At 38.7% G+C, this 12897-nt stretch overlaps 1 protein-coding gene across 1 annotated transcript in view; it reads left to right on the top strand.

Moving 5' to 3' along the window:
* Nucleotides 1-7450, top strand: part of STK17A (serine/threonine kinase 17a) — a 29165-nt gene extending 21715 nt beyond the window's left edge. The window contains exons 4-7 of the mRNA XM_075142950.1: nucleotides 1101-1227; nucleotides 1966-2014; nucleotides 2126-2305; nucleotides 3129-7450. Of these exons, the coding sequence (XP_074999051.1) occupies nucleotides 1101-1227; nucleotides 1966-2014; nucleotides 2126-2305; nucleotides 3129-3462 (690 nt within the window). The 3' untranslated portion in view covers nucleotides 3463-7450. The remainder of the gene's footprint in view (nucleotides 1-1100; nucleotides 1228-1965; nucleotides 2015-2125; nucleotides 2306-3128) is intronic.
* Nucleotides 7451-12897: the final 5447 nt, after the last annotated feature.

Below are 12897 nucleotides of genomic sequence, written 5' to 3'. Positions count from 1 at the left end.
ACGTGAAAGCATGCCTTCATGATTGACTAGGGGATGAAGAAAGAATGGCTTGGTGATTAGGGAAAAAGTATAAATGTTGGTGTTAATCCAGTTGGATTATCAGTCAGTGGTTGCTTTGGTGTTCTTGCTCTTTGCCCTCCTCCCATTTCAGCCACCCCCATGCAAGATGATCCAGGTTCTCAATAAATAAAGGCTTCATCATTTTCATGGAACTTGGGTTCACCAGAGGCATGAATGTAGTGTCAACTGTCAGTGTTACCATTCGGAGAAGTTAATGATAGAACCCAATGTGACCGTTGACCTGAGGGCAGGGAGGGTACACCTTTTTTTTGGCAAGGCTATGCTTCAGTTGCAAAAACTTTCTAAGTCCTGTTGTCTGAAGTTAGTTTTCAGATTTTTTTTTTTAAACTGAGCTAGTATTTAAAATAGACGGTAAGGAACTTCTTAATGACCGCAAAGTTGCTTTGAAGGATGACAGCCAAGATCTAGTGACGTCAGAGCAAACAAGTTTATCCAAAGGTGATGCTCTTAAAAACCTGTTTTTCAGGCTGCTGGATTTTTTTAAACTGTTCTTCAGTTAGTATGCTGTAATACAATTGTTTGTACTTTGAACAAGATCGAGGTCAGTTGCAACAGACTTTCTTTAAACAGGTGTAGTAAAAATAGTTTTATATATTCAGTTTTTTTAAAGTGATTGGGTGTTTTTGGACACCCTTCAACAGGAGGAATTTACACCATCTGTTGGAAGAAAGGGGAGTTAAAAAAAGTGATATGAAGGACTAAAGGTACAAATGTTGAGGTATTTATATGCTATTGTTAAGTGATAGCTACTGGCATGTCTTTTGTGTGTGGTCTAAGCTAATAAAGGTAGATGTTTGATTCTCAGTTATAAACAGAAAATCCTGCTACTGTTTTTAGCCTACATGTCTCTTCAAGTTCACCTTGGGGAGGGGAGTGAAACCAAACAAATAAATGATCCTGGGTATCATACTTGTTATGGAATGCATTATTGCTACTCATGATCTAAAATAATTGTGCAATATTATGGTGTCATAGACATTAGATTTGGGTGATCCCGAAAGTCTCCTTTTGTTTTTCAGCCCCAAAATATTCTACTAACCAGTAAGTCCCCTCTGGGAGATATTAAGATAGTAGATTTTGGCCTTTCCAGAATAATGAAGAGCAGTGAAGAACTAAGAGAAATTATGGGAACTCCAGAATATGTAGGTAAGTTGTTACTATACGAGGAGGGGACTACCCAGGCTTTGGGGGAGTGAAAAGAGAAACTACCTTAATTTGGTGAATGCCAGCCTGGCTGTGTAGTTACTGTGTTGAAAGATCAGGTTATTAGTTGGCCGTGGTATACTGCTGTAAAAGCTAGAACTCGTAAGCTTTGCCAGTCTAATGAGTGATAATTGTGTGCTTGTGTTGAAGATGAGTACACACTTTAGATGATTCTTACCAGCAGTGATAACAAGTATTACTTGGATTAAAAGTTCAGAATTACATATTCAGTCTCTGAATATAATATTGTAGCTTGTGGAGGTTTGTATCCATTTCATTTTTTTAAAAGCAAATCATTCCAGGCCTTGAAAATGTACTTGAAAATATCTTTAAGTTGTATAGTATATCTTTATGGGTATGGGTTTCAGTGCTGGAATATGGAATGTTGGATATTTCTCATTTTTCCATAAGAAATTTGTATACAGCTTCCTTAACTGGGAAGGAGACTGGCCTGGCTTCTGAAGATGACAAGAAAAGGAAAACAATTTGTTTTACTTAAAACCGATGAATGATAATAATCACTTAAATAACTTGAATAGAAGTATCTCTATTTCAAAAGACTCTCATGCTTCAAATGGCTTATATTAGATTTTACCACATGCCCATTATTGCACTATATAACTACAATATAATGTCTGTATATGACAAAAAAATAGAACTTGTTTTTTTTTCCTTGAGTAGCTCCTGAAATTCTGAGTTATGACCCAATCAGTACAGCAACCGACATGTGGTAAGTTGAACAAATTAATGGTCATCATTACTTACTTTACTGAAAAGGTTTTTTAAAAAAACAAAACAAAAACCCTAAAAAACTGCTTTTCTGTTTTTACTTTTAATTTAGGAGCATTGGAGTACTGGCATATGTTATGCTAACAGGGATATCACCTTTCTTAGGGGATGATAAACAAGAAACATTCTTAAATATATCTCAAATGAACATAAGTTATTCTGGAGAAGACTTTGACCTCATATCAGAGTCTGCTGTGGATTTCATCAAAACTCTGCTGGTTAAGAAACCCGAGTAAGTAAAATACACAATTGTATATGCTAATATGTCTGACTGGATTAATTTTAAATGTAGCAAGTGCTGGCATTTTCATTTTTAAACTAAAAGGGAACTTTTATTATTCATATTTCATTGTGCTGTTACTTTTCATGTATATGAAAAGAGAAGTCCTCCATTTCCCTCCAAACTTGCATATTCTGAATGTGTCCAAGTGTTAGTAATTAAAACTCAAATTCATTTCAGAAAACTGTATATGAATTGTAGCATGTGGTACAGTATGCTGACTTTCTTTACAGGTACCTTGCTAATGTCTTTTAAATGAACTGTGCTTTGAGCTTTTTATTCTTGATGAGTTGGTAGAGTACTTTTCTCATTCATTAGTATGCTTTTCTCAATGGGTAGCAAATTGGAAATTCAGGGTCTCAAAATAGAAGAGGTGTTTTCTGTAGAATTTCACCAGTTCTTCATGGGGCATATCAACTATTGAAATTGCCTGCTGCTTGTCTAGGGGAATACTTTAAGAATGTAAGGATTGGATAATTTTCCTATTAAAAAAAACCTGTATAAATTTTGGAAGATGGTTGGCAACATGGGAGCGTAAATTCTGATATTTAAGGACCTATGAACTCCTTTATTTTAAACGTTAGCAGTTCATCTCCTTGGGCTGCTGTTGGTCTTCTTTGGTAAAAGGTAGCTGCTATCAGCACTTTCTTTTTTTTAAGTTCTATCAGTCTGTCTTTAATACAGTCATATCCTTGGAATAATTTGTATGGATCTCTTCTGCAAGGCACTGAATTTCGAATTCATTTGGACATTTAACACTTCCCTTCCTCTGCAGGGACCGGGCAACTGCTGAAGAATGTCTTCAACATCCATGGTTAGAACAAAGCAATAATCCTGCTGCAAGGGCTTGGAATAACAGTACAGGAGGGGAGACCAGTGATGTTGCCCAGCAAGATGCAGATTCTGCCTCTGAAAAATCAGTAGATGCTGAGAAGACTGAAGAGGAAGAATCAATAGTGACAGAAGAACTAATTGTAGTGGCTTCATATACACTGGGACAATGTAGGCAGTCAGAAAAAGAAAAAGTAACCGAGCAGAAAGCTATTTCCAAACGATTTAAATTTGAGGAACCGTTACTGCAAGAAATACCAGGAGAATTCATTTACTGAACTGCGTGGAGCTTCATAGCTATAACTGGAAGGCAGTGTTTTCTACTAAACAAAAGTATCCTAGCCAAGTGAATTTCTGATATGCAATAAATGTTCTAGATAAAAGAAAATGTTGATAAATGGCATACAAGGAAAATGTGCCAAGTTTTTAATTTCATGGAACAGATAAACAAGATTTCAAGTGGCTGACAGGAATTTAACAAAGATAAAAAGCTTATTTTTGTTTGTAATTTTTATTTCTGTGTTTTTGTTGCTTGATAGCAGAGTTTTTGTTAATTGTTCCAGTGTTCTGGAGAAGTTGACATTGGAAGTGTTTCAGTGACAGATGTCAAGACGAGTATTTCGGGATATGTTTTGGCATTTAATGCAAATATATAATGCTGGGTTTTCCTCAAAACACTTTTTAGCACTCCGACTTCAGTGGAACTATCTACTGATCTAAAAATTGTATGAGAGGAGAATTTGATCAACTGGTTTGACATACAGATTTCAAAGTTATACTGTGTATATATTTCTTTGTTTACACCAAGTCAAAGACCCGGACTCATCTGGCGTATAGCCAAACAGTGAGCTGCGCTTCTCTAGGAAGAGATGCACATGTCCCACAGGTAAAGAAATCTGTATCGGGGAACAATTCCAGATCACAGCGGTGATACTTTGTTATTTGGGAGCACAGTAAAACCCTGCTCCAGAGGGTCAGTCTTGAGAGCCAGCAGAGATCGCTCCCTTCCCCTCCTGTGTTGGGCGAGATGTGCTATAGAATCCAGCTCAGTGTGACTGCACAGTGTTCGTGAGTGGAAAAATGGAGGGTCTGTTGTAGCGCTACTGAAGTTATTGAAGTCCTCTCCACCGATTTCACCATGTTAGGTCAGACAGTTTGTCCAACTAATGATAAATCAGCCCTCGATTCCACCTCCCCCAGCACCCACCTGGGGTTTTACTGGGAGCATGAGGTCATTGCTGCCTTCTTTCTGTTCCTCTAACCGCTGCTTTAAGGAAGAAAGAAGCGTCCTTAGGGTAAATTGCATAACCTTGTTCAATAATAGCTATCCGATGAGAAAGAAGATACCGCTTCCTCTGAAACAATGAAGCACAACTCATACCTCATGCTTCCCAATCACTCTCCCTTAGACACTTGGAAAAACAGCATGTGTATGATGGGGCAGAGAGGGGTTAGGGAGCTGTATGGATGGGTCATAGTTCTCAATGGACATGGTCCCTCAGACGACAAAGTTGGGACCAACTGGGCATCAAAATTGACTGGTTTTTGCAATGTACAGGTCTGAGGATCTTGGACTGAGTCCTGGTTTTCTAAGAAATCTTTCATATTGATGCTGTTCCAAAGTTTAATTTTTATGTAATTGAAGTTTAGTACTATTATATTGCATACTGTTAACTATTCAACTATTTATTTGGTTTCCTTATGCTGTTCCTTTATAATAAACCCTGACAAAAGTTTCCTTGCTTATAAAACAATGAATAGAAACTCTTAAGGTAGTTTTTCCTTTTTTCCATGTTGTTACAGACTTTCCTAATTTCAAATGTACTGAGAATGTTCTTACTCTCTTTAGTGAACAGGAGTTCAGTGCTCTGTGCTAATATTACAGTTCCTCCTTCATACAAAAGGTAAATGGCTTGTTAATAACCCAAGCAGTACTGGGGTGATTTGATGAGCATTGCTGTAAGGGTGGGAGAAAAAGCGCTAGTAAAAAAAACTGAACAAAAAGCAGTGTGACACTGAGTGGGGCAATGAGCATTTTTCCATAAGGCTTCATTGCCAGTGGTCTGGTTGCCTTCACTTGAAGCCACATCAGAAAAATTGCACCTAAATTAAATTGTTCTATCAGGCTTCTTCCCCTACAGAATTACATATTGAATATTGATGTAGGTAGGGCAACTTCTCACTCCTTGAAGACCTTCATAACAAAACATCCAATAGTACTCGAATAATTGAGTTTGGATGTGTTTTATATTGTAATGCAGAGATGCCTTTCATACTCTGGAGAAATGAGTCATTTGCTGTGTTTTCCTTCCTGTAGACACTGACCTACAGACTCCTACTGAGAAGCCACTATGCAAGATTTTCTGAGATAGCTCTGGCTGGCCATTAGTAGAAGTTTAAACAAGAATCTTTGAGCCAGCAGAGTAGTTGTGTTATCTGGGCATTTCTGGAGGTGGATGGTAGCTGCATTACTGCATGTTTGCTGACCCTAGCTACAATGCTGATCTGTATCAGAGTTTTTAAGCGTGACAGTGCTCTTCATGGGCAGCTTTCTTTTACTGTTCAGTCATTTGCCCAAGACAATTTGCTTGGGGGAGGGACATAACTTATGAAATTCATTTCTGCAAGATTAAAATTTCTCCCAGCTTCCAACAGTGCCATTTTGACTTCTTTTTTTCACATCCATGCTTCCTTGCTTTTACAAAGTTGAGCAAAGCACTGAGGTTGAAGCATGTTCACATCCCACCCTTACAAAACCAATTTATGTTGCCATATCTGCATACCTAAATGTGTAATAGCTCATGGTTGCTCAAAGCAAATCATTTGAGGGACCTGTAAGCTGTTTCAGGTCCTATGTGTAACCAGAGATCATGTCTCAGATGGGGCTTGGTACTAAAGAAAAAGAGTAGATGCTGAGCAGCATACACTTTGTCCTATATTTACTGTTTTTAATGTATGACAATGAAGCTTAACATGTATAAATGAACTATGTGCTTACTACAAGGCCAGTTTCTCTTGAATTGGCTGCTTTGAGACTTCAAGTGGGCTGCATTTCTGTTTAACTTTTTGTGCCTTAAGGTGGTTTTGTACAGTGTTTTTTAACATTAAGAATTTCTCTAAAGTTGTGAAAGTTTAATAGTATAAGTTATAAACAAGGCATCTTAGATTGGCCCTATCATAGGAAAAATTTTCTATAACGTTTAACTGCAGGACTATCAGCCAGTCCCCCACACTCGAGGCTATTTCTGTTCCACTGTAAGTGTGGGTGAAACTGTAAATGAGGTATTCTTACCCTGCGCTGTAGAGAGGGGCTATCGAGGTCAATGTTTTTGAGAGGCTTAGTTACTAGTGAAGTAACACATTAAGACTGGGAACAAATCACTAGCTTGTGCAGCAGAGCTGGTTTTCTGCAGCTCCGTGAATATGGAGGACTGCATGTACATACACAGTTCATCTGAAAAAAGCTGCTTGTGCCTTAAAGTGGTTGTGGGGAAGGGGGTGGTTGCAGAGAAGGAATCGACTCCTTGGACCTTGTGGGCCATGCTATCTCAGCCCCCAATCTCCAGACGGGGCACCTGCTGGCTGCCTTCGTAATGCTGGGAGCATGGCTGCTGTTTGCTTGAATGCAGGCAGCTGGAAGGAATGGAAGTGCAGGTGTTCTTAGAAGTTGCTGGAGAATTGTTATTTCTATGGTTCTGATGCAAGAGACATGAACTACATCTATAGGCGGGGTAGGTCCAGGCCTATGCCTCCGTTGCAGTTGTTGGAATAAACAGCAAACATCGAGTTGAAAGGAAAGCCTTGTCTCCTTGTGTCTTGTTGCTATGCTCACGTCTTTAAGCAAGAAGCTATAGATTTTATAGTCATTAAACTAAAAGTTCTATATAATAATTTTTCTTTTTGTCCAAAGCTGAATTTGCATTGTGATTTGTCTCATTTTTTACACCTTTCATTTGAGGGTCCCTAAATGCAAAAGGGTGAATTCCAGCTTGCCATCTACCAGGTGAATCTTGAGAGCTGTTAGGTAGGAAATGCAAATAAAAATTAACTGCCTGTTCTCCACTGGTGGTGCTGGCAGGGGACAGGGAGGAAGGTGGGCCTTGCACCAGGTTATTCTGTGGCTTAAGATCTCTCTTGAATATTCCGGGTGCTGTTCCTGGAAGACAGTTCAACATTTTAAAGAAATAGTGCCAGTTCATTGTACTTCTGATAAGGTGTTTACTGTTTCAGGAACTTTACAATAAATGAAATTTTGTTTTCTGAACAGCTGATGGGTCTTTTTTTTTTTTTCTTCATGCACTGGGAAACACTTTAAAACATAATTTTTTTTAAAAAAAAGAAACCATAATCTTTCTTCCAGACAGCATTACTGATTTGAAACAGAATTCCAAAAGTTATGCTCGTTTGTCTGGTGCAAGATGACTGGAGTCAGTAGTAAAGCTAAAGTACAGTGCTGCATTGCGAACTGCTGCAACTTACACGCTTCTGTGGTCGGTGACTGTACACCTTCACGCCTGGCTTTGAATACTAGCTAGAAAGATACTGCTGGAACTGGGCTGTAATACGTTGGATGGAGTCTCCTGTTCTCCTTGCTTTTCTCCAAGGACTTCTGTAAAGTTACTTTTCTCAACACCCACATAGCAGGATTACTGATATGTTAGTCTTCTGAATTACACATTTGTTCAATTTGTGCAGCAAATATAAAATACACCAATAATCTTTTCCACTCTAATGCAATATGCTTCTGCTGTAGAGATCCTCACAGATCACACATCAACAGATGTTGAATTAAGCTGTGATTGGGATTAATAAATACAGTATCCATGTAAATCTTCCTTTTTTTTTTTTCCTTGGTGTATACTAAATCTAGAAATATATTGCCGTGAAACTTTGGACTGTTCCTTTAAATGTCTGACATGGGAAATGACCTCCCTGAAGATGTGGGGTTGGAAAGATGGTATTTAATGCCAGTGAATGGTGTGCAATATAGGACAGCAAATATCCAGGACAGGGTTGAAGCAGATGCGAATCGGCATTAATCCAGGTTTAACAAATCATGCTGAAATGTGTGCTCCGAAGCACACATGAAACTTGAATATCCCCTCCAAGGTGCGCTGTGTCCAGAACTGTGTTATTTGCCTGATGCGACTTCCTGTGGGGAAAGTCAGAGCATCGACTAGATGCTGGGTGAGAAAAGTATTTCCTCTTCTAACACTGCTTAATTTTATTGATTGTTCCTGTTATAAGACAGTTGACAACTGTATAGCTCTGCAAAAGTAAAATATTTTGGTTCCATAAAAGTACAACCTGGAAGCTTTATAAAAGAGAAAAAAAAATAAGTCCATATGGGTGTGATAAAAATCTCTCTTAATTAAGAAAAGGTTAGGATTTGTCAAAGTGAAGCAGAGCACTAGGACCACAACAGTTACTGCAAAATTAGGAGAGGAAAAGGAACTTAACTACTTGAAGGGATTGTCTTTTTTCCTGTAAACACAGAGAACTTAATTGCATTGAATCTTTGCTTGCTCGTGCAATCAGAATCACAGCTAAGCTGTTAATGAAATCGGTGTACCCCATCTCTTCAATTAATTTGTAATCCCGGTGTACAGACTGAATTGCGCAGGTGCCTTTTAACTAACCCTTACAGGAAAATCTCCTGAGCCGTTGGGGTGTCGCCTCACGGACTGCCACCTTCCCGTGGCACCCTGCAAGATCCAGCTGGTCTGGTTGCTGGGTGGAAGTTCTTGGCATGGGTCTTACCAAGCAAAGAGAGGCAAAGGCTGTCTTTCAGAAGTTATTGGATAAGGGTTCTTGCTTCAAAATCTTCTAGGAAAACCAATTAACAGAAACTGCATTAGAAATGATTCTAGTATTTTTATATACTTGGTGCTACATAAAATGAACCAAAGGTGTTTAGCCAGGTGCCATGTGTCTTCCAAAGTAACACCAAGAATGTGACAGGTCTCCATCACTACTGGGGTTACAGGACTGCCTGGGCCGTGCTGCAGGGAACTTTGTAGCAAATTTTGCAGAAAACATGCAGGAAAATGATTTTGCTTTGACAAGCAGACAAGATGCAGGCAAAGGGCGGAAAAAAACTGGATGCATCCTCATTTCTAAATGGGAGGTGAAACCAAATGACTAATGTTCCCTGTGCAATGCAAGGCATCTGCCCAAGCCAGGAAGTGAACTGACAGGCCCGTAAGTTGGACAAAACCATATTAGTACATGGAGAAACACTCAAAAGGAAACGTGTCAGCCTGCTTAGCCTTTATGAAGCTAGTGCTTTTAAAACCTCAGGTTTTATATAGCCCCTGTGTGCTAGTCAGGTCCAACTCAAGTAGGTGCAAGCATTGTAACAGTCTGCTAAGCAGTATATGTTGTTCCTCGGTTGTAAATTGAGGAACAGCCTGCTGCCTTGATAGTTTCCTTGAGGGTGATGACTGCCTGGCAGAAGCTATTAAAATCAAACTAGAGAGTAAGCAACAAACATGCAATCCAGCAAAGGTCATGCAGATGATGGTTGTTTTAACCACACCAACAACTGGGAAAGGAACTGTTGCATAACGACGCGAGACAGAGACTTCTTCAATATGAAGCAGGAATCATGTCTGTCTTTATTTGCTTGTTAGTAAAGTATTTATAATCAACTCGCGACCTTCGAGTACATTTTTGGTCTTTGTCCAAAGCACAATTACAGATAAACAGGATCTTAAAACAGGATACAAGATAAAGCCAGATTATATTCTAAATATATTACAAGCTCTATAATTAGCAAAATGTTCCTCCAAATTACGTTCCACCTTCTTTAATGATATTCTATTCCTTATTTATTGTTTCCTACTTATCGCCAAGCTCCTTATTCTTTGTACACAACTTTTCCGAAAGTCATAACTCAGCTTAATTACTGGATTTTGCCAAACCGTAACTTTTCCATAAGTCATAATTCAGCTTAATCACTAGACTTTGCCAAATCCTTATCTACCACGTTGTAACATCGTTCAGTCATTTTACTTAATTGCAGAAAATCCCACAACTCCCCTTTTTTGTTTTATAAAGGCTCTATTTGCTATATTCTGTAATATTCCTATAGCACACTGAATCAAACATGGGAAAATAATGAGTACAATTACGACAATTAAAATTATTATCAATACCCACTTCAAAATCATTCTCCACCACGATCCGACATTAAGGGAAACTAGCCAATTATCAAAAGGATTTCTTTCTTCCATTAACTTCCCCAATCCATCCTGGAGTTCTCTTAATTTACTCTGTATAGATTGAGATTTGTCTGTCAAATTAAAACAACACATCCCAGCAAACTCTTCACAACCATGACCATGGGCTAAAAGCAAAAAGTCAATTGCCGCCCTATTTTGCAAGGTTGCCTTTCGAATACTGTCGAATTCTGTGGCCATATCATAAAGAATTAAAGAAGTGCGATTGAATTGTTTTCCTGACCAACACATTAAGTTCCTTGCTACCTTTCCCAAATGCATTAAGGCCAAGGGAGGCAAGAATAAGGACATTGTCGTCAGAGTAGACTGTCCCCAAATTAGGACATCATCTGTACAATTCTCCAATAACGGTGTGGTAGATCGCTTTTGTCTATGACCACTCTGTCCCTGTGCTTGGTATAACATCTGCAATTGCTGCAAATGTTGTTTTTTTGGCAACAATAACGTCAATTTTCCGATCATACATGGCCCTCCAAATGACAATGGGGGAACCCCGGGCCAAGCTCTATCTCCACAGATCAAAAAATACCCAGGAGGCAAAGCGTATGCTTTGGTTCGGTTATAAGGTATATCTTGCATCGTATGATTGCAAAAACTCTCATTTAGATATTGTAATTGTTGAGGTGAAACATTGGTGGGCAGATCATTACTACTCAGGGAACTAAATTTGACACATCCATTGTTGGGAAATGTTCCAAGCAAATCTAACTCTTGAGGAGGCAACATTGCCTTCTTCAAATTCTTAATTAAGAATGCATTAACTGTAGTATTAATTGCCCAGCTCATAACATTAGACATTTGCTGTATAATTGACATATTTACAGACCCCTGGATCCAGTCAGTAAAATCTGATATATTCACATAAGCAAACCCGATCAAGCAGGTCCGGAATGGATTTCCTACTTGCTTTAATGAAAGACAGAAGTCATTCGTATCTGTCGCTTGAGCCCATCTTATCCAAACATTGTCCTGATTCTGCATTTCAGCCAATTCCACTGGTACTGCATGAGCTCTTCCAAGGGTCAAGAAGCTTGCAAAGAGGATAAGGCAGCAACTGTAGGTCGAATCCATTTTGCAGGCAACCATTTAGGTCCAATATCTGTTAAAACACAAGCATACCCTCTTCCCCAGGTTAATAGTTCAGCAGGTCCCCGCCATTGATTAGTTCGGGCGTCATACCACAATACTGGAGGCCTGATTCGAAGTTCCTGTTTTTCCTGTTGTGACATGATGTGGATGTAAACAGGGGGATATTTATCTGAAAAATTCAACCAATTTATAACGTACAACGCCTTTAAAAGTACTAATTCCGGAGACATAAATTCAGAATAATGTTTTTGAATTTGCTGTTTTAAATAATGATGCGCCCGTTCCACAATAGCTTGACCAGTAGAGTTTCCTGGTACTCCTGTAACATGCTCAATTCCCCATTCTTTTAAAAATTGTTGGGTACTAGCGGCAATATAAGCAGAGCCATTATCTGTTTTTATACATCGAGGAACACCCATTACGGCAAAACATTGCAACCAATGGCGACGAGCGGCAACAGCATTAGCTTTTCTTTGAGCAGTTGCCCAAATCATGTGCGAAAAGGTATCCACAGTTACATGTATGTGTTGCAAATTTTTAAAACTCTTAAAAAATGTAATATCAGTTTGCCAGAGCTCTAATGCCTTAAGACCACGAGGATTAACCCCATGTGGTAAACTTGCTGGCAAAGGAGCACAATGAGGACATGCCGCAATAATATTGCGGGCCTGATTAAGGGTTATTTTAAATTGTTTGGCTAATGCTTTTGCGGACTGATGATAAAATGAATGTGATAATCGTGCTTGTTGATGAACATGAGGCACTACTACAGTAGCAGGAGAAACAAGGGTATCAATCCTATGGTTGCCTTCAAACAGGCCTTCTCTAAACGGGGTATGACTTCGAATATGTGATACATAATATGGATATACACGTGCATTTAATAAATAAAGAAGTTTATACAATAATTCCTTTAATTGAATATTCTGTACCTCTTTAACAAATGATCTTTCTAAACGTTGTACAATTCCTACAACATAAAGAGAGTCACTAACTAGGTTGATAGCTATGTTAGAAAAGGTAAAAAATACTTGTACCACTGCTTGCAGTTCTAACAATTGTGCGGAACCATTACCATAAAAAAGCTGATCATGCCATTGCTGGTTATAGTACCATGTAAAACCATATTTTCCTGTTCTGGAACTAGCGTCTGTATAAACAGTAAGACCAGCTACAGGGGTAACAGATAACATTACGTCTGGCTCCAAGCAAAGTGTTGTGGAAAACAACCGGTGTTTCGGATAATGATTAGACAAAATTCCCTTAAAGTCGTAAGTAGCTAGTGCGAATTCAGTTATGGTTTGAAACATTTGTTGTATCTGCATATCTGTGTACGGTAAATAAATGACTTGAGGGTCAATCCCACTTATGTCTATGACCCTT

The sequence above is a fragment of the Calonectris borealis genome, chromosome 2 (assembly GCF_964195595.1).
Source record: "Calonectris borealis chromosome 2, bCalBor7.hap1.2, whole genome shotgun sequence".
NCBI lineage: Eukaryota > Metazoa > Chordata > Aves > Procellariiformes > Procellariidae > Calonectris > Calonectris borealis.
Note: the sequence above shows the minus strand (reverse complement) of the source record. Positions and strands in the feature narration are given on the sequence as shown.